The sequence below is a fragment of the Leishmania martiniquensis genome, chromosome 24, assembly GCF_017916325.1.
Source record: "Leishmania martiniquensis isolate LSCM1 chromosome 24, whole genome shotgun sequence".
Taxonomy (NCBI): domain Eukaryota; phylum Euglenozoa; class Kinetoplastea; order Trypanosomatida; family Trypanosomatidae; genus Leishmania; species Leishmania martiniquensis.
In genome coordinates, this window is record NC_090159.1 from 767,780 (window position 1) to 788,422 (window position 20,643).

Here is a 20,643-nt window from a genome sequence, read left to right on the forward strand (position 1 = left end):
CTTTCCCCTCTACCCCTTCCCCCTCTGCCTTTCAGCTACTGTTGCTGCTTTTCGTGGTTGTAGACGTGTGCAGAAGGACAGAGTGAGACTGGGGAGAGGAGGGGAGGGGGCGGCGCTATGCGCGGGCCTCGCTTACCTCTGGATGAGCGAGCGCAGCAGCGACCCCTCCCCGGGCGCACGCGGGCGTACAAGTCAGCAAACAGGGAGAGGGGAGGCAGGGTGAGAGGCCACCACAACGGCCACCAGTGCCAGCCCTATCGAGCAGTGGGGCAGCAATGTGTGGAGAGAGGAAAGTAGAGGGCACAAGCCCTACAGGCACAGCAGTCGCGCAGAGATGCATACGCGCGAGCATCGGCCCAACATACCGACGCGAACCAACAGCAATCCGCGCAGATCAGGGTGAGTGCCCAATGAGCGGCCACAGCGGCTCCTCTGGCAGCTCCGGAACGACGTAGTCTTTGTGTGCCTTGAGAGCCGCGTAGTGGTGCAGCGGGAGGTGCGTCGCCAACCCAGTGAGCTGCGGGTCCGCCATAATGAGCCAATCACGCATGCTGTCGACGCCCGTCTTGCTGCCTAAGTACAGTTCCGTCGTGTCGTTCATGAAGTGGCCGCGGAAGCGGCCGCCGAAGACCACCATTGTGTTGCGGCATACTACCGCCACGTGGCACTCGCGGCGCGACGGGTACTCGCGGTCGATATCGTACATGAACTCAAATGTGTTCGCTTCCACGTTGTAGATAAACAAGTCGTTCAGTTTCTTCTTCCCATTCCAGCCGCCAAAGACGATGATGTTGCCGTAGTGCACAGCGGCGCTATTGCGCGCACGGCCAAACATCGGCACCTGCGGCAGGTCGATGCGCCGCCAGATGGACGTATCGAAGGAGTATACAAAAAAATCCTCGCAACACTCGCCGCCGCTGTTGCGGCCGCCGAAGACGATCATCGTGCGCTCGTACGTCATCGCGGTGTGGGCAGAGCGCGGCGGAGGAATCGTGCCCAGCTGGTTGCACTCCTTCCACTCCGGGTCGCTCAAGTCGCAGCGGTACAGGTCTTGCAAGCGCTTGTTGCTGTTGCGTCCACCGCACTTGCCTCCGAAAATGTACATGGTGTTTCCAAACACCACGGCACTGTGGCAGTAACGGGTCATGGGAATCAACGCGCCCCGCACCACGACAGGGTGGCACTCGCCATCCTCGCTAATGTAGAAGAGCTTGTTGAACCGGCCGCGGCCGTTGCAGCCACCAAAGATGTACATGCAAGTGCCATACCAGACGGCAGTGTGAAACGCGCGCGGGTGCTGCTTTTCGCCACGCAGCTCGATTTCTTTCCACCTCTTGTTGATCACGTCGTACTGCCACAAGTCGTCCAGGTAGATCGATACGCTGTCCGTGTCGTTCACACCGCCGTAGACGTACGCCTTGCTACCATCGGCGTTGGCGCAGAAGGAGTGCCCGATTCGGCCCAGCGGTGAGTCCTCCGAGGGGCAGTCCACCAGCGACCAGTGCCGAAACGGTGGCGTGGGGCGAGGCATCCGCACTCGAGCAACAATGCCACGAGAATGAAGGGGAGGCACAGAGATGGAGAGGGGCAATAGGGAGAGAAATATGATGCGGCCCACTGCAGCGAGGTGGCGACGGTGGCGCCTTCCCTCTCTGCCACCTGCACGCGCAGATAGAGAAAGAGGCACACACACACACGTGTACGCGTACGTCCCCACACTCGCGCAAGGAGAAGCGAAAAAAAACGCAAACACGAGAGCAAAAGCGCTGTGGAGAGAGAGAGAGCCGGAGGACAGAGAGCGGGACGAAAATGCGGTATATAAATATAAATATGTATGTGTGCACCCTAAGGTGCAGGAGGGAGAAGCGAACAGGGGCGAAGGGGAGATGCAATAGAGGAGGGCAAAGGCTCGCTGAAAAGTGCTGCGAGAAGGAAGAAAGGTGGTAGTGTTTGTTTCAGGGGGCGCGCCAGTACGCAGGGCGTGGCAGGCCACACACACATTTCACACTCCGTGATCATGCGTTCGAAGGGGACGAAGACGCGTGCGCTGCGGTGTTGCGCAAGGCATGCTACACACCAATACAAGCACCAGGGCACCAAAGAAGAAGCTGCGTGGATTATCTTCTGTGCTTGTGTGTGTGTGTTGTTCTTCCCTCACGGAATGAGCACAAACGGCCCTCACGTCCTGTCTCCGGCCTCGTCAGGTCGTCGCCTTCGCTGCATAGAAGGCGAAAGGAGAGAGAGAGGGAGGAAGGGAGGCAAACATGCACGGTAGCACGGTGACCTTCTCACATGCCGAGGTCGTCATCACGAGGCCTGCGCCGTCCCTCTCGTCGCCGCTTCATCTTCGGTAGATTCAGCTGCGGCAGCTCACGAGGTTTGGCGCCTTCCACAAAGTCCGGCGTGTACTCGTCTTCCTCTTGCTGCTCCTGGGCCTTGACAGCATCGTCGCCCGTGGAGCCTAACCCGGATGCGTCACCCTTGTTACGAGAGACCCGCGCGTGCAGTCCGCTCACAAGTGCGGATGAGGACGAAGATCTGTCTACGAGCTCTTCCTCCGCCTCCAGCGCAGCGGTGCTGTGGCGCGCATAAAAAACGAACTTGCCAGCCTCCTGCTCACCCATGTATTGCACCGCATCCCACGCGTCGCGTAGTTGCTGCAGTTCCGTGGCGGAAGCCGGAGTGCCGTCATCCGCTGAGGTCTGCGCAACCTCCAGAAGATTGTGCAGCTCCGCCCCACTTCTCGACTGCACGGCGTGCTGGCGGATAGCGCTGTAGAGCCGCTGCGGCAGCACCTTCTCCCACGACAACACAAGAGCCTCAAACCACAGCAAATTCTGACCGCGGCGCCTCGCCAGCCCCCAGGGCAGCTGCTGGACGGTGTACTCGAGCAGGCGCGGAGCAAGGAGAGGAACAAATACGTGTGGGGCGTGCTTTATGAGCGCGTCGAGGACGTACCATAGGGTGCGGTTCAGCGCCCCATCAAGGTCGGACTCCTCCATCAGCGCCTTGCGCAGCGCTGCCCACGTCTCGGTATACCTCGGGAGGTGCCGTAGCGCCAACGCCGCCAACGCCTCCACCCGAGCCTCTGACGGGTTCCCTTGCTTCAATACCGCGTAGAAGAGTCGTTCCGTGTAGAGCGCGGACGAGGGTGGGCGCGGAGATGCGGCAGAGGCAGCAACAGCGGCTGCACTCGACATGGTGGAGGACTGATCAAATGGGGCGAGAGAGAGGCTTCCCCTCCTTGCAAGTTGCTTCTGCTACCTGATTCACGTAAGGAGGAGGCAGAGGCACTGTTGGTGCCGCCGAAATGTACGAATGACGCTAAGACGAGCGTGTGCGTCTGATAGAGAAGGGGGAAGGAGAGAGGCCGACTACCGTGCGCTGAAGATGAGGAGAGAACGACTGCACCTTCGCCTTTCTCCCCCCGGTCCCATTGATGGCGACTGCCGCCCTGCGCCCGGGGGGGAGGGGAGATTGTTGCGCCGTTGTTGCCCTATGGCTTAAGAAAGCGAGGATGAGCAAGACATCGCCCGCATTACGCCGCATACTGCAGTGTAGCGAGTCCAGCCCACGCCATCGCTCCTCTCCCCGACACACACACACACACACACACACACACACAAGCAGCGGCAGGAGCAGTTGCATTCGCCACGCACACACGCGCGCAGCTTTCACATGCGCATTACCCCGCCTCTCGTCATGGTGGTAGTGGAGTGCTGCCCTGCGCTCTCTGGTCCTTTTTTCTCTTCTGCCTTCTGGATAAATTTTGGGTGGTGAAAGGGAGGCACAAAAAATGACTTACATTTTTTGTGCCTATTTGGTTCTTACTCCATGCCGCCCGTCAACGCGTTCGGCGCACAACGCTGCACCCCCTCCCATCCCCCCCTCTGCCTTTCCTTTCCGTCTCCTTCAGCGCTGAAACGGTCAGGGTTGCTGGATATGTGAAGGTGCGCGTGGGTACTTCAGTGGGTGGGTGGGTGGAATGTCTGAGGTGCAGTTCTTATCGCCCGCCTGTCACTGAGCCAGGGGCACGCAGAAGGGAGAGGGAGGCGACACAACAATCGCTGGCGCCTTCCGTTGCACCCATTCTGCGCAGCAGGCGAGCTGAGGAGGCACGCATATATGCATTTTCGTAAGGAGGTCGGTGTTCTCAATGCAGGAGAGGAGGTGCACCCGGTGGAGACGGTGGGTGCCAGGAATAACCGAGGTATGAGCATCTGTTGTTGCGCACTACAAAGAAAGATGAAGGGACGGAGGCGATGAAGGTGCGGGTGAGAGGAGGGGTGCGCCTCAGATAGTCCAAAGGGAACCGAAGAGAGAGAAAGGTCATTGTCACGCCTCTTTTGCCCTTTGTTGTAACTTTGTGGAGTCGCGGCAGAGGTCCGAACAAACGCCGCGAACACAAGATAAAATAAAATGAGGGGGAAGAGGGGGAGCGAAAGGGCAGAAGAGCACAGGAAAACGCGAGACGAGAGAAAATGAGAAAGGGAAAAGGACTGTGTGGGCCAATTTGGCCTTCACATGTACATGAATATTTGTGTGTGTGTGTGTGTGCTGGAAGGGAGGGGGTGGACAGTGCGGTAACAGAGGGCGCGTATGTGCCCCAGGAGCTTCTGTGCATGCAGTACACAGAAACACCTGGGGCACATGCATATTGGCGCAGAACAAAGCTGAAGGCGAGCCATGAAGAATGGAGAAATCAAGAGCAAAAGAGGCGACGCAGGTGGAGTAAGATGGAGAGCGACGAGAAGCACCCGCACACACGCATGCCTGCACCCCATGTGAGAGAGAAGAGTGAGCTGGAGTGATGCACACATGAACAAACGATGGCATGGTGCGAGCGGGGAGGGTGCCGTGACGATGAAGTTACGAGGGAGCCGAGCGGCAGGCTCAGATGAGAGAATACGAAGCCGACACACAGACATGCACGCGTACACGCACTGCAACGCACACCCACGCGCATCAAAAGAGGGGGGAGAGGGGGAGAGGGAAAGAACCGCTGCGTCATACTGCGAGACAAGCGTGAGGGCACAACGCCACAGAGAAAGAAAAGAGAGGCGTCTACACTTCGACGAATCACACAGAGAGAGAGAGACGGGGAGAAGCGACAGAGACTTTCGCAGGTGCCCACAAAGCCGAGGGCATAGCAGACGAAAGCGAAGATCTCTTGTCATACCCGCCGTAAAAAAAAAACAACAACAGCAGTGAAGATAGAGAGAGGGCAAACGCACTGCACCGGCTTAGCAGGCAGGAGAAGAGCACAAGCCGGCGAGAAACACCAACGGAGAAGCGCGAAAGGGAGCCTTGATCGCGATAGAGCCACTGACGAAAGGGCCCGTGAAGAAAGAGACTTTGTCCCCACCCCTCCCTCTTCTCTCACATCGTCGCACTGCCCTTTCCCCGTTTCCCTTCTCGCACCCCTCTCTCACTGGGGGACCTTCAACGCGAGAAGAATAGAGGTCCGTAGGAAGGCAGCACAAGACACTGGAGCCCTAGGCTCAACAAGCCCATGGACCGTCACGGGGTCGAGCGGGTCCCTGAGTGGGAAAGAGGTGTCCCACCCTTTGACTTCCTCCGTGACGCGCACTCACCCATCATCTTGAGGCTGGAGTTCGCTTTACTCCCCTCTCTTTACCTCCGCTTCTACGCCCCTTGCAAAGTATTTCCTCCTGGGCCCTTGAAGAATGCACTCTTGCAGGAATCGTCTGAGACGGAGCCGCCGCGCTACCGCGCAGCAGGTCCGTCTTCGTCCTCCCCTATTCTTCTCTACCTTTTGCCGCCCTCGCCGAGATGCAGCACCGTCTGGATACTCTACTGGATGTACCGGTAGTACTCAATACCCACATCCTGGAAGGCGGCCTCGTTACGGCTGCCAAGGCGGTCAATGACGAACTCCATCTTTCGCCTATCCTTGGCCAGATCGTTCTTCTCGGCACCGGTGTGGAGCGCCTCGTACTGGGCCTTCTCCACATTCACAGGGTTCTCGAGGGCCTTGCTGACATTGATGTTGGCGGCAGCCTTCTCCCAGCCGGGCACGGGCACGATGGGGATAGACATGCTCGCATCGCCGGAGCCGTAGCCGACCATCACCATCGGCTTGCCGGTGATGTCGAGCTTTCGGGTGTAGGCCTCCTCGAAGCCGGCCGCCAGCCAGCAGGGCAGGGAAGCCGTGTACAGGTTGCCAAAGTTGCCCATCGTCGGGCTGCCCATACTCATCTTCTTCGCCAGCAGGTCAATGAACTTCTTGTCCTTTCGTAGTGCCTTCGCAACCTTACCAGTGGCGGGGAACGCGTCCTTCGGCTCTGCGCCGCTTTCGATCTGCTGGAAGTAGTGCGGCTCCACGTCCAGCTCCTTTACCACGGCCGCAGGGTCAGCTTTGCCCTGCTTGCACAGCTCTGCAAAGTGCGCCTTGTGCTCTTCGGAGGTGGCACGGGCGAGGCCGCGGGCGTATAGGAATGACATTGCCTGGACGGGCATCATATTGTACGGTCGATGAAAGAAGAGGGCGGAGACTTCTTCGTAATACTTGCCGGGGGACTGCTGCAGGCGCTCCAGCATGTGCTCCACCGCGACGGTCACCTCCTCCTGGTACACGAGTGTGCTGTAGGGGCCGGAGAAGACCGGGAAGTCGGCCATCTTGCCGTTGGCAGAGCTCTTTGTGTACTCTTCCAGGTTCATGAAGTGGCGACGGTGCGGCTTGCGGAAGTCAGGGCCACGGTAGTCTGAAGCGGAGCCGCTGTACTGAAGCTGCATTTCAAACAGCTTTGGGTCACGCTCTAGCAGCATTGCGGTGGCGCCAGCGCCCTGGGTCTGCTCGCCCGTGGAGCCGAGCGCGTACTCGGCAATGTCGGACGCCACAGCGATCGCCATGCGGTCGCCGCCATCCGAGCTGACGAAGCGGGTGGCGCTCTCAACCGCGTACACGCCAGCCAGGCACGCATGTTTGAACTCCGGCACCTCGCAGTGGCGCGAGACGGGCGGCATGTTCATGGCTCGTAACCCCTTATCTACCATGCCCTTGACGATAATAGCACCTGCCGAGTTGTCCGACGAGCTCTCTGTGCCGAGGCCGAGGAAGCCGATCTTGGTGGGGTCAACCTTGTTGTTCACGATTAGCCGGAGCACAGCGTTGGCGGCCATGGTGTACGCGTTCTCATTGTGGTTTGTAATGCGAAAGGACTGGCCGACGACGCTCGACACTTTGTCCCAGCTGTTGCCCGTCCACTTGCACCACTGCTCCAGATCCACGCGGCAGTACGGGGCGTACACGGCCATGCCGCTCACGCCCGCCAAGATGAGAGAGGTGCTGCGCATCATCTTAATGTTTTAACTTCAAGTGGTAAGGAGGTGACTGAGGGGAGAGATTAAGGTCAGAAAGGGGGGGTGCTGGTGGGGAGAGGAATGGGGGGGGAAGAGAGCTTTGAGATTTGCTTGGGTAATGAGGGGAACTAATGCGATGTATTCCTGTTGGTACCGGCGAGTGCTGTGCGATTCTGGGGCGCGTAGTTGTTGTTGAAGTGCATGCGAGCACATGAACAGGTGATGAAGCCGTGAGGAGAGGGAGGATACGGGGATGGGAGGGGGGAGGGGGGCTGCAGAGCAACGCAGAACGCGTGGAAGATGCACGCGAGCGAGCGAGCGAAAAATAAGAGAGGGCCGGTAGGTAACATAGGTGAGGGAGACGAGGCGCGGCGTGTGGCTTCGCGCGTCCACTGCTGTTTACTTTTTGGCTACTGCAACGAAGAGAGAAGGCGATCGCGGGTCTTGAGGGAGGCGCGCATTGGCTCGTAGGTGAACGGCAGAAAGAGAGGGCACGGCATGCGCATCAGCAGTGGAAAACTCGATAGGATGAGAGGAGGGAGGCGGAGAGCAACCTATAAAAGGCGGGGGTCTGGAGAGGAAAAGCGAAGCGGTCAAAGAGACAGCGTCAGCGCACGCCAACCTCCGTCCTCAGCCCACTCGCCACTCACGCATACCGACAAAACATGCACAAGCCCATACGCACTTCCACGTAAGCCACGAGCGTCCAAGCAGAGATAAAAAAAAGGTGATTGGGCGGAAGCGGAAGGCCGCTCGAAGAGCTGCAGAAAGAGGCGCGGTCTCTACTTGGTCAGCACACGCGCTTTATAGTTTTCCCATATGCTGTTCTTGAATCCTTTCCGATGCTCCAACACACGGCGAACAACGTACTGGCACCACGGTGAATCATCGGAGCACTCGGGTAGGGTGTGAAGCGGTGGCACGCCAACGCCGCCAGTGATAAGCTCAGAAGACGCCTTTGACATGACATACTGCACGACGCTGTAGAGCTTGTCCAGCAGCTCCGCGCCTTGCAACGCGCCTCCGTCATCATCCTCAACGAGCGGGGCACCCTGCTGATCCGGTACCACTTCGAAGAAGGCACGCACGGAGTCAAGGTCGGCGAGGATGAGGGGCGCGTCATGAGGGTTGAGAAACACCTCGGGATCGTCGACGTAGACGGCGAAGAGCCAGGCAGTGATATTGTGACCGAGTCGATAGCGCAGACGCCGCACCGCCGGCTCAAAGTCGATGATGCTGCACAGGCGCTGGAGCGCGCGGTTCGCCTCGTCGAGGATGCGCCGCATCGTCACGTCGGGGTAGAGGAGCGGCATGGGGAAGTCCTCAAAGCTGGAGGTGCTGCGCTTTATCGACTTGTATTGCTTCGCATCCAGCCGCATATACTTGGACAGTAGGTCCATGACGGTGTCCTCTGCGAGGATATGAAGGCTGAGACTGTCGCAAAGCCTCAGCACGGCGCTGTACAGCTTGCTCCGGATCTCCTCTCCGATCTCGTCTGTTGGCGCCGGTGGCGCGCCTGTCACACGACGCACCAGATCATACTGCCGTCGCGAGCGCACGAGGCACTCTTCCAAGCCCTCCTGCACGCCCACGATGGTGTGGAGGCGGTGCACCCCGCTGCAAACCAGCGCCGGGTACCCGCGCAGCTCTGCACATGCTATGCGCACCCGCTCGCTCTCGGCCGCCAGAGCGGGCAGTTTGCCGCTAGAAGCCGCCGCGGCAAAGGTGGGGAACCCTTCCAAGCACTTCTCTGTCAGCTCCGTCGCAATGTCGAGCCAACTACACATGCGGGCGTACTGCAGGGCCTCCGGGTCGCCCCCGAGCGGTGGCGGCCGCGGTGCGCCAAAGACGGCTCGCACATACCGCATCACATCACCCAATGGCGCCTGTGCGCGCTCTGTCCTATCAGCCCACAGCAGCGAGATTTCCTCCATGAGCTGCTTCGCAAACCGCACGTGTGCAGCCTCATCGTACTCAGCCAGCCTGTCTAGCGGAGCCAGGTACTTCTGCGTCGAGCGTCTCAGCAGAGCGCATAAGGTCTTGCTCTCACTCGCGCGCTTCACGCCGTCGCAGCCGTCCAGGAGGTAGTCGAGGAAGGCGTCTAGTGATGCCTTGTAGTCCTTGGGCACGGTGCTGGTGGCACCAGAGTAAAGGCCGCGCCACTGCCGCGTGAGAAGGGCGTAGGCGCCAATGCGCAGCCGGCCGGGAACAATGAGCATGGCTGCGAGCGGGAAGCTGCGGGTGAGCATGTGGCAATACGCCCTTTGCTTCGTGTCGAGGTCGCTACCGATTCGTCGGAACAGTGTCGCGGGGGGAAGGGTGGGCACGTCGTCCTTGTCACCCACCAACTCGGCATAGCTGCGGAACACGCCCGAGTTCACGAAGATCTCCATGAGGGCCAGCAGAATGTCCTCGCTGCTTGACGTAGGGGGCAGCACCGGCATGTCCTCGACGAGCACCATCGCGCTCAGCATGCACGGCGGTAGGGCGAGGCACGTCTCGATGAACGCCGCCGTCACACTACGCTGCATGTCGGCTGAGAAGCTCGAGTCGAGCCACGGCATTGGCACGGCTGTCAAGCAGAAGGTTTCCTGCAGTACGTAATAGGCGTACTTCACCGGCGGCGTCAGCGGAGCGTCGGCGATGCCGGAGGTGTGGTGATGGCTAACGGCGCGCGCCACGTCCTTGAGAAAGACTGCCTGTGCCTCCACGCTGACGCACTTGTCGTTGGCCAGCAGCTGCGCGTGCAAGTGGCAGAAGTGCTCCGTCTGCGGCTGAATGCCAAAGTACTTTCGCAGCGCCGCGAGACAGTTCTCTACATCCTTCTCGGTGTAGACGGGGCTAAGGGTGCTGAGATCAACCTGGTATAGTGGGATAAGACAGGCAGCGAACACCATTGCACGTATCGAAAAAGGCACTTGCGTGTCACCTGGTAGGTCCGGGTAGCGCTCAATGACACTCTCCAGTAGCTCCGCGCGGCTCACAAAGTCGTCATCGTCAGAACTGTCGCAGAGAAGCCGGAACGTGGACGCATCGGGCCGCAGCTCAGAGATGTACCGCCGGCGCTCCTCTTTCGCCACCGCGTCCCCACGGTCAAGCAGCCGCCGCAAAGCAGGAGGTGTGACGTTGGTCAGCGACCGTGTGTGCTGCTCGTCGGTGATATTGAAAACGCGCCGGTACACGCTGCCCAGCTCTCGCTCGTACCTGTCTCGCTTCTTGGTGAGCAGCACCCCAGTGGCCAGCAAGAGGCTCTCGTAGGCCAATACGGGCAAAAAATCGAGGAACGGCGTCAGAGGTGCACTCTCGACCACCTCGCACAGCTGAATCTGCGGCGGCCGCGGAAAGCGGAGGGCATCGGTTGCCGACTTCTCTCGCAGTTTGCGCTCCTCCGCTGCGGCTTCAAAGACGGGGTCGAGCTGTGCCGCGATGTTGGACGAAATGGTGCCCGCGGTGGTGCCGCAGAGGGGAATCTGCGTCTGCTCCATCTGCTGTGCCACGCCGTTCAGGCTGCGCTTCTCATTGACAGCCCCTGGCAGGCTCATCGCGCGAGAACTCTGCCGCATGCTTTGCTTGGAAGAGGACAGCGGGCTCCAAAGAGACCGCATCATGCCACCTTCACTGCTACCCATGGCGGTGGTGGATTGCACACTTAGCCCTTTCGCAGACGCGGGAGCAGGCGGAGCGTTCGCCGCCGATGCAGGGCGGCCGGAGCCCCGTTGCGTTCCACCGAGGCCGGCAGTGGTCCCTTCGACGCTACCCAGACTTTTGAAGGCGGCCATGATGTACCCGAAAAGTCCCCTGTCCTCCTGCGCGGCGCTGGTGTCCTCCCCTGCCGGCGGCCGCGCAGGCTGCAGCAACGATTCCTCGAGCACCGGCAGTTGTGGGGCATCGCTGCCACCACGCTTATTGGTCGAAGAGGAGCTGCCGCTGTCCTCTGTGAGATGCGGCGCGCGCTTCCCATCTAATGCGCCGGGCTTCTTCTCTGCATTCGCTGAGGGCGGAGGAGGGGGGGTCAACTGCTTGCTTTGGCTCTTCGATGGCGTCTTTACGGGTCGCTGCACGCTCCCGCTGCTGCCGCCGATGAAGGTGAAGTACTTTGTCATGTCGAGTACGAACTTCGGCGCCGTCTCCCCATCGGCAGCCCGCGCTGCATTCTCTGCCTCCGAGTAGAGAGCGACGGGGCTGGGGCAGCTCGTAAGGTCGACACACTCCAGCGACGAACAGCCATCTGGTAGCTTGAGGCTCACGTTGTGGGGTGGGTGTCGCAGGGCATAGAGCAGTAGCTCGTTCCGCTCTTCCTGTACGCTCTTCATTCTGGCACGAAGGGGGAGAAGGGTGCGTGCGTATGTACGGGGTCCAGAACCGACTGAGTTGTTCGGTGCGGGAAAGGGAAGGGCGCTGATGTGTGTGCTTGCACGAAGATCGGAGCGCCCTTTCGGGCACGGACGAAAAGGCGGAGAGGGAGACGACTGTCGACGAGCGAGACAGAGAGGCAGAGAGACGGTCGAGCGTGATATACAAGAAGTCGCGCAACCGCGTACCGCTCCTGCGCAAGCGCTCTTCGGCACGTTTTGGCTGCTTACCCGCACGCGCAGGTCTATGGATGTCCGTCTGTATGCGCGAGGGGAGGGGGGATAGGGACGTGGGAGGGCAGAGTAAGAGAGAGGTGAGAAGTGAAAGAAAAAGGACAGCAAACGAAAACAAAAGGGCGGATGGGGGGAGAGACGAGGAGGGGAAAAGAGGCGCACCCCTCACGCACACGCGCACGCCAGCAAGCGGGTGCAGAGGGCGAAACTGGCCGTGGAGCAAAGCTTAACGAGAGAGTCGAGAGAGACGGCGACAGCGGCGGTGTCGCTGACGGCAACTGTAAACAGCAGTCACTCGCGGTGGTTGCTGCAGTCGTGTCTGTGAGGGTACGTACGTCTATCTGCTATGGTACTCGGCTCACCACACCGAGCATCATTCACAGCAGCGCGGAGGGGATCTCGAGATGAGGCGAAAAAGCGGTGCTTGGAGAGTCGGGCGTCAACTATAGTGCCGGATAGGGAGCGGGAGGGGGGGGAGTGGTGCGAAGAAAATGTCATGAAAGCCACGGCCAACATCCTGTGCGGAGTACGTGTGCGTGTGTGTGTGTGGGGGGGTGAGAGTGGTGGTGGCGGTGTGTTGTTGTGCAACATCACAGAAGGCGGAGGAGAGAGAAGAGCACGCACGCTCATGCACACACACGCAGGAGCACATGGACGGATGTATACGAAGAAGTGAGGCGAGAGGGAGGCAGTGGGAACGATACGATGAGCAGAAAGGGAGACGCAAGGAGGCTTTGCCTATACAGGCCTGAAGAAGAGTACCTAAGAAACAGAAACCAAAAGATGATGTATGCACGGCACGTGCGCAGCATCCGAACACCCGCCCACAGCGCGCGCTCAGACCAAGCCGGTACTGCTTCCATGAAGCGCCTACGGCTAGGGAGACGCAGAGCGATTGCGCTCTCTCTGTTTCTATTGTTGCCTGCTGTCACCTGCTTGCCAACCGAGTGCAGACGTGTATGAATAGGCGTCCTGCGCACATAGCTGTGCGCAGACCACTACACGCACACTCGAAACGTGCGGGTCCATGGCCCCCCCACGAACGCGCACAGTCACATTAGTTTGTGGATTGCATGCGCGCTCGATCGGCTTCGTGTGGGGAGAGGAAAGAGGCTGGTAGTGCGCAACCCCACTAGCGATGCAGTCATAGGGCTGTGGTCATCTCGACCCCCTCCCTCTCCGCTCGGAAAGCCGTTGCATCGAAGGAAAGCACGCAAACCTCTATGACGCAACGAGGCGCGCACACGCACACACATCAAGAACACGTCTAAGAGGCCGGCGCTCCACCGTGTGTGGCACGCACAGCGATGGTAAACTGCTCCCTGTCGTGCCACAGCTGTGCCGCATGGTTGTTCAGAGGTGACTCGTTGTTGGGGTTATTGAGGAGGTTCTGAATGGACAGCAAGATAGAGCTCACCGAGTACACGGCGGACCATTTCTCCTTGAGGATGTCAAGGCAGATGGCACCGCGCGTGTCCACATTTGGGTGGAAGCACGGCGTCGTGAAGGTCACGGTGGGTGCCTCATACGGGTAGTTTGGGGGGAAGACAAGCAGCAGGTTGTATTCGAGCTCCTCGTACGGTGTGTTCGGCACGCCTTTCACGCTGCCGATCCAGCGAAAAAGGTTGTCGTCCTCTGGATAGGCGGAGATGCCTTCGGCATCGCTCATCATCACCTCTATGAGTTCCTTTTGTAGCCGCGCCGCTGCCCCGCTGCTGTTACCGCCGCCTTGCATGATGTACGAGTGCGTGAGTCCGCGTCGAAGACCACAGGGACCTCTTTCACAAGCGCACAGACGCACACCCACGAGGGGTGTCGACGGAGAGAGGACTGAGAAGAGCCGCGCGCCGTCAATGGGGAAGGGTAGAAGAGCTATGCAGTCTACAGCCGGTCACACCACAGCAAGGTGCCACCGAGAAGACAACACTCAACGACCAAAGACACACACACACACAAACAAACACACACAGACAGACGGCGAGGAGGGGTAGAGGCGACAAAGAGTGAGACGCAAGGGGTGTCGGCAAGTGATGAGGAGAAGGCAGAGGCACACAGCGACAGCCAAGGAGAGAGAGAGTGCGCGCGCGTGTTTCAAAGAAAGGACAGCGGATGTCCTCACGTGTGGCTCTCTTTCGAACAGAGAAGAGAGGAGAGGAGAGGAGCAGGACGTATCTAAAAGGCGAAGGGAAACAGACAGAGAGAGAGTGAGTGAGCGAGTACGTGTATGCCCACACACCTCGACGAGGGACGCTGTGCCACGAGCGCGGGCGCCTCGGCTAAAAAGCGGAGCTTGTTTACCTCCGAAGCTGGGCAACACGTGGTAGCGACAGGAGTACTCGTGATGGTGAAAAACGGTGTTGAACAGAAGTGCTGAGGGTCGCGGTAGCGGTGAGAGTGGGGGCTCTTTGCGTTGTTTCGCTGCTTTTTTTGCAGTGGCTCTGTATGGGCGCGGAAGGGAGGGAGAGGAGGTAAGGGGACAGAGGGAAAAAAGGGTGGAGGAAGGCACCACAGCATATCCTCGTCAAGGGCAGCGAGACATGAAGCCGAAGGATGATGTGCGCTGTGCGCTTGAGCCCCACGAGCGCGCGCGCTCGGACCACTGCAAGAGAGGAGAGGGGCACAGCTTCCGTCTTCCCCACCCCACCACCTCTGATGGCTGCCAGTGCCTCGCTTCGTGTGGCAAACACATGCGCCACCAGGTATGCAGACATGCACACTACACATCAGGGAAAAGAGCAACGCCGCTGCACCTTCGCCGCCGACGGACACCGCGGCACCGCAAGCTGCCTTCTTTACCACCATCGCCGGCGCACATCTCTTTGTGCTGCTCAGGATTGCAGGAGGTGTGGAAGGACTTCGCGAGTGTACCAGTCGGCATTGTCACCGATGACCGTATCCGTCATGTCTTCGTCCGCGCGGCCTTCGCTCACCTCCCAGGCGTCGAGAAAGTGCTCCATCACTTCGGTGCCGACGTACTGCTCGAATGGCTTCAGCAGCAGCACCTCCTGCGTAACACTGCGCCGCTCCACATCGCGACGAGCGAGGGCGCAGTTGACCGCGCTGGGGTCGTGGGTGGCGCTATCAGCCTCCATAGACGGCTTTCGCCACGCGGCGGGCCACTGGGCAGGAAGGAAGATGAGATGCATGTGGCGGATCAGCACCATCATGACAGACACACGCATCGGGTCTACGGTGGCATACACCTCCTCGAATGGGACGAAGGCACGTTTCACGGGTGCCGAGTGCGCCACTGAGGAAGCGTTCGTGATAGCATCGCCAAACTGCGCGGCACGTGGATAAATTTGGAAGAGATGATCAGCGGCGCCGCTCAACTGGCTGAGATGCTGTACACAGCGTTCCTGCACCAGTGGATGGCTCTGTAGCGGCCCGGCAAGCTCGATGATGGGCGGTTCAAAGGGATACCGGCTGGGAAAGTACACATAAAAGGCGAAGCAGCCACGGTGCCAAGGCGAGGAGGGCGAGCGCACGTGCACAAGACCGCTCCACGCTTGGTCCGGTGTGAGCATCGGGTCTTCCCAAAAGTCCGACCCCTCACTGCTCGGCGGTGTCAGCGACAGCCCATCCAGAGAGTAAAGAGGCGGCAGCAGCAAGACGTCTCGTAGTGCGGCCATTGGCTCCACTGAGTCTGTGGCGCTCGGCTGCCCCTCCTCCTTATCCTCTGCCCCCAGGCCTCGTGCAGAGGCGGTCCCGCGGGTGCTCAGCAGCAGCATCTCACGCCGGAGGTAGAGGGTCCGGAAGAGATAGTCTCGGGTGGATGTGGAGTCGCCGTGGAGCGAAAAGGATGAGGACGCCATGATAGCCGCTGTAGTCGATGCGGATGAAGGGCACAACGAGGGTAAGGCCAGGGACAGCTTGGGAGCGAGGGACAGCCGCATGCGTCTAGAAATGGTCCAGCGAGAGCTTCAGCGCGTGCGTTTGTCTTCGCGCAGGAGCTGCACCGACACAGGCACGCAGACGCGGACAATCGTAGCTGAGGTGGCCGTGAGCTGTTTCCTCCCTGCGTCATCACCGGTGTACGCGATGGACGCCTCTCGCGCTTTCTCGGGTGTGCACACTTGTCGGCTGGAGCGCGGAGGATACGTGAGCCGAAGCGGAAAGCACACAAGAAAAGGCGACAGCTGACTTGAGAGGGGGGAAGGATGGCGATGAGGAGAGGGAAGGGGAGGGGGGTATGGCCGTGGGACGACGAGTATAGCAAAGATGTCAGAGCGAGGCACGTGTGCGCGTAGCTTAGCATTGCTTATCGTTGCGAGCCATAGCGTACAGAGATCTTCGTTGCGAAGGGGCTCAGCTCTCAGTACGTGGTATCTGAGGGGTTCGGCGCCCCGATTCTCGCGGGAAGGATGTCAAGCAGCTCCCCATAACCCTGCCGATGCTGAACCACTGCTGGCCGTCAAAGGGTCTAGCGCCCACGACATCGATAGGTCAGCGCAACGAATCGCTGCTAATGCCACCTGTGAGGTCCTGGGTGGAGTTGTCTCGCAGCAGCCTGTGACAGCGAGCATAGCTATGCGGCTTACGCGGCAGATAAAGTGCTTCTGTGACTTGAACGCATGCCACGCAGCCCTCACCCGGCCTGTTCCCATGGGGAGCCTGAGCCACCTCAGCAGATGCACCACGTGACTTCCTCCCGAGCGGGGGTCGGCAGGATTCGATGCCGAGGCTGCGCTCCAACGACTAAGTAGGCGTTGCCGCAGCACGTGTCTCTACGGCTGCTTGGCACTGCACAAAGGGGCCTGTGACAGTGGAGTTGGAGCTGTGTGTTGGATGACAGTAAGAATGAACAAGCTGAAGAACACAGTGGTCACAGGCGCTCGCACACAGACACGTAAGCGCTTCGCCGGAAGACGCATAGCTGAAGAGAACGTGATAGTGCGGGCAAGCTGCCCCAACAGCGGTACCGCTGTGCCATCACACTCTTTCCCTCACCGTTACTTCGAGCGCGGCTGTAGACAATTACTTCCTTCTTTCCCTGCGGGAGGAAAGGATGGGTCGTTTCTGCCTACATGAAGCGAGGTGGCGCTTCACAAAATTGCCTCTCTCCCCATCTCTGCTCCCTCGAACTATGCAGCACGCCAATGGAGTGGAAACATACTTTAGACACACACACAGAGAGAGAGAAGGGAAGCTTGTCAGCATCATTCCGATACGGACTTGAAAGCACGCCGAGACGGGCGCGTAGACGCGAGGGGTTGCGGGGGGGGGAGAGCTCTGATAACTATTCGGACACGGGCAGAGATATGAAGAGGCGAGCGTGCAGGGCATCGACGCGGTCAATGAGATGAAGTGAATGTACAAAGCGAAGCGAGTTCATAAAGAAAAACAGTAGATAAGAAAACAAATACGTCGACACACCGTCGCACATGAGGTTCTCCTCTCTCTTCGGGCGCCTCCTCCGCCCCCTTCTTTGTGCAAGTGCGCCACGAAGCCAGAGGTGCACTATTTCAGCGCGTAAAAGGGCGGTGGGTGGAGGGACATGTTTGAACGTCAAGAGAGGAAGAGAGCACGTCAGAGAGGTATACACACAGGGGGAAAGCATGCCCGCACCCGTACCGAACAGCAGTGCAACAGCCGGATCGGGGGTGGGGCGGGGAAGAGGGCCACATAAGCACATACATGACGGAATAGACAAAGGGGCCACGCGGCCCCGAAAGGTGCACAGGGGCCGCCTCGCAGGCCCGTGGTGGAGAGAGAGGAAGAAGGAAGCGACCGTTTGCGCGCACACCCGCAATGGCGCACGAAGCGGAGGTGATGACTGACGATGAAGAGGGGGAAAGCGGTGGAGGCAGAGAGAGAGAGGAGGAGCGTAATCACGCAGGGATGGAGAAGGGGTACGCAGGCGAGGGCGGCATGGGATGGAGGACGTAACAGGGAGAAGGGAGTGTCAAGCATCACCAAATTGGAAGCAATTTCGGAAAGGCATCGAGAGAGGAACGAAACAGATCAGATGGACGCGACGGCGAGCCAAAATGTACATCCTGTGCGAGCTGTTGCGGCGATGGCGTCAGGAAAAAGTAATGGAAAAGAAAATGAGGTGTGTATGTGTGTGTGCGTAGGGAGGGCCACAAGCGTGAATGAGGAGGCTAACGCGCATACGCAGCCGCCGACACGCAAAGCAGGAGAGAATGGAGGGGCCGTCAGCACCGCCAGCGGCGAGCGAACGGGCCTCAAGTGCATCGTCTCGGGCATATATGCACTCCTGAGTCTTTGGCGTCAGAGAAGAGGAATCGGCCCTGCACTCTGCCCTACGCACAAGCACAAGAAAGAGACTCTAAAAACCTGCGGTGCCACATCAGCCACGACCTTTCTTCCGCTTTATTCGCCGATCAGCCGTGCACGCTGTCTTCCATTCTTCACCGCTGACTGACGTATCACGCCACACTGTCAACGGTGGCGGTCGCGTAGGCCTACCTTATTGGAAACAACAACGTTACCCTTCCGTCAGGGCTGCAGTGCTGCCTTGCTCCCCTTAATGGCGAGGGGAAGAGGTACAAAAAGGTGCGCGAGGATGGACGTATCCGTGGGTGCATGGATACGATTCCCCCCCAGCATGACAGAAAAGAGAGGAGGGACAGCTGTGAGACCATCTACGCAACACATCCTCGCACAGCCTGTTCACTGGAGGGAGCGCTCTGAGAGAGAAAGATGCGCCAGGGAAGGGGCGCGGGCGCGCGGTGGCGGCTCCGCGGGCCCTCTCCGTTGATTGGCTGGCGATGCATTCTTTGTCGGCTCTCCCACTCCACTCGTCTGCTCTTCACGCTATTTAAAATGCAACAAAAAGAGCTAAGCAAAGCGCAGAGGGAACGACAGCGGAAACGAAAAGCAAAGGAATGGCGCGGCAGCGTATGAGGAGAAAGGGAAGAGAGGAGACGACTCGTACGGTGTGCGTCCGCATGCCATCCCTGCAGCCCCCCTCCCTCACCCCACCACGGAGGAGACGCATCCACCTTTGAGCGCACAAGAATGCAGCGAGTTAGAGATAGCGAGAGAGGGTGCGTGCACGTGGAAAAAGAGAGCTGATGTGAAGCAGCGCCACCCCGATAGAAACGTCCACAACGACACCATAAAGCAAAGGGAAAAACAGAGGTCGCATCCCCTTTTACTTGCAGAGAAGCCTTCCCCTCTCCTCCCCTCCCCCACACACCCACGCAGACAGACAGACAGACAGGTGGGCCGCTAGCAACGGCGATGCACCGGAGGAGCAGAGGCAAACGGTTAAGAAACCGATTCGCCGTAAGGGGTGAGCAACACCCAAAGTGAAAAGGCGAAATATTTCTCCCGTTCGCTGCAGTGATCCACGCATAAGAGCGAACGACCCGTATGACGGTGCGGCGAGCCCAGCACACGTGGGGCAGACAAGAGACATGGGAGAACCCATTGCGAGGCAAGAGGCGAGCGAGCAGCCCATAGAGGGAATAGCGCACGGTGGGGAAGTGAAGATTTAGATTTCAAAGCCTCTGCATTCTGATGCAGCCTTTGGCAGACCCACCGCCTTGATGGACCCCTCTTTCCCCCTCTCCCTGCCGAGCACATCCATGCCGCCGCATCACTCACTCCACGCTCGCAGCTAAGGAGAGAGAGAGATGCACACTATAGACGCCGAAAGAGGGAAGAGAAGGACGCCAAAAAGTGCCCACACCTTTGCCTTTAGACATGAGCCCCGCCAAAGGAGGCATCGTTGCATGGCGCGTGCACCGAGTGAAGAGAGCGCACAGAAGGGAGAAGCGCCCGGGTGCCGAGTGTGTGGATGGGAGGAGAGGGAAAGGAAAGAAAGGGCGCAAGAGAGGATGCTGGCCGGATATCATACCAAACGTGCGCGCAGAAGCCCAAGCCAACCCCGCCACCGCACAACACACCAACGCTTCTGCATCTCCACACCTCTCTCTCTGCGGAAAAGCCGGCACATGGGCAATGTATGTACCCTGACTACTACCATTGGCAAATCATTTCACAAGTGTCTCCCCTTTTGCCGCTGTAGCAGCTCCTCCGCCGGCTCCGGTCAGGAGCGCGACTTCAAGATATCGAGTGCGCCTTTGCGCTTCGAGCCCTTTGACTTCGAGGAGCTACAAAGATCCGGGTTGCTCAAGCAGCGGAGCTCGTGCTTCGCCGTCTGCATAGCATTGAGGGCGCGCATGCTGTCCTCGTGCTGCTTCAAGGCGTCCATGTTGGGTTCCACGACGTAGTTTGTTGTAGCAATCCAGTCGTTGATCGCGTCCTTCTTTTTTGCCTTGCTTTGAACACTGCCTGTGCTGCTTCGCGTTAGGCCTTCGATCATTTCCTCTGTGAGGCACTGCTCGGAGTCGAGCCTGCGCAGCTTCTCATGCGCTGCAGCGTCCATCTGTGTATCGTTTTTAGTCATGATAGGCGATGCCACCTCGTTAGCCTTGTTCATAGGCGCGACCGCCTTCGTCGGCGACCTGCTACGGCTGATCGAGTGGCCCATTGTGCCAGTCAGAGTGGAGTCGATGCGAGGAGAAGCAGCGCGCTGCACCGGAGAGGAGAGCAGACGCGTATTGTGATCCGAAGAAGGCGAAAGAGACGAGTGCAATGGACACGAGTTGCCTGCTGGAAGCCGCTCTCCTTCTTCCCACAAGACGGAGCGGCGCTAGGCGATGGCAATGGCTGGAGATGAGCAACAATATTTTATCTGCGCGTGTGCGTGTGTATCTGACTAAGAGGGGTGGGGCAGGATGGAGAAAGACTCGACAGCGCG

The 20,643-nt window shown here is 59.3% G+C and overlaps 7 protein-coding genes across 7 annotated transcripts; all 7 read right to left on the minus strand.

Moving 5' to 3' along the window:
• Positions 1-394: 394 nt before the first annotated feature.
• LSCM1_05169 (uncharacterized protein) lies at positions 395-1,531 on the minus strand (the record flags this gene model as incomplete). Its single annotated transcript, XM_067322642.1, has 1 exon — positions 395-1,531. The coding sequence occupies one exon, from the start codon at positions 1,529-1,531 to the stop codon at positions 395-397; it is 1,137 nt and encodes a 378-aa protein (XP_067178505.1).
• A 757-nt stretch (positions 1,532-2,288) lies between these two features.
• Positions 2,289-3,200, minus strand: LSCM1_05170 (uncharacterized protein; the record flags this gene model as incomplete). The annotated part of the gene is made up of 1 exon (XM_067322643.1): positions 2,289-3,200. The coding sequence occupies one exon, from the start codon at positions 3,198-3,200 to the stop codon at positions 2,289-2,291; it is 912 nt and encodes a 303-aa protein (XP_067178506.1).
• Positions 3,201-5,814: 2,614 nt separating this feature from the next.
• On the minus strand, positions 5,815-7,320 carry LSCM1_05171 (uncharacterized protein; the record flags this gene model as incomplete). Its single annotated transcript, XM_067322644.1, has 1 exon — positions 5,815-7,320. The coding sequence occupies one exon, from the start codon at positions 7,318-7,320 to the stop codon at positions 5,815-5,817; it is 1,506 nt and encodes a 501-aa protein (XP_067178507.1).
• Positions 7,321-8,105: 785 nt separating this feature from the next.
• LSCM1_05172 (uncharacterized protein) lies at positions 8,106-11,636 on the minus strand (the record flags this gene model as incomplete). Its single annotated transcript, XM_067322645.1, has 1 exon — positions 8,106-11,636. One exon carries the CDS (start codon positions 11,634-11,636, stop codon positions 8,106-8,108), a length of 3,531 nt encoding a protein of 1,176 aa, XP_067178508.1.
• Positions 11,637-13,176: 1,540 nt separating this feature from the next.
• Positions 13,177-13,644, minus strand: LSCM1_05173 (uncharacterized protein; the record flags this gene model as incomplete). The annotated part of the gene is made up of 1 exon (XM_067322646.1): positions 13,177-13,644. One exon carries the CDS (start codon positions 13,642-13,644, stop codon positions 13,177-13,179), a length of 468 nt encoding a protein of 155 aa, XP_067178509.1.
• Positions 13,645-14,737: 1,093 nt separating this feature from the next.
• On the minus strand, positions 14,738-15,724 carry LSCM1_05174 (uncharacterized protein; the record flags this gene model as incomplete). The annotated part of the gene is made up of 1 exon (XM_067322647.1): positions 14,738-15,724. One exon carries the CDS (start codon positions 15,722-15,724, stop codon positions 14,738-14,740), a length of 987 nt encoding a protein of 328 aa, XP_067178510.1.
• Positions 15,725-19,929: 4,205 nt separating this feature from the next.
• LSCM1_05175 (uncharacterized protein) lies at positions 19,930-20,373 on the minus strand (the record flags this gene model as incomplete). The annotated part of the gene is made up of 1 exon (XM_067322648.1): positions 19,930-20,373. One exon carries the CDS (start codon positions 20,371-20,373, stop codon positions 19,930-19,932), a length of 444 nt encoding a protein of 147 aa, XP_067178511.1.
• Positions 20,374-20,643: the final 270 nt, after the last annotated feature.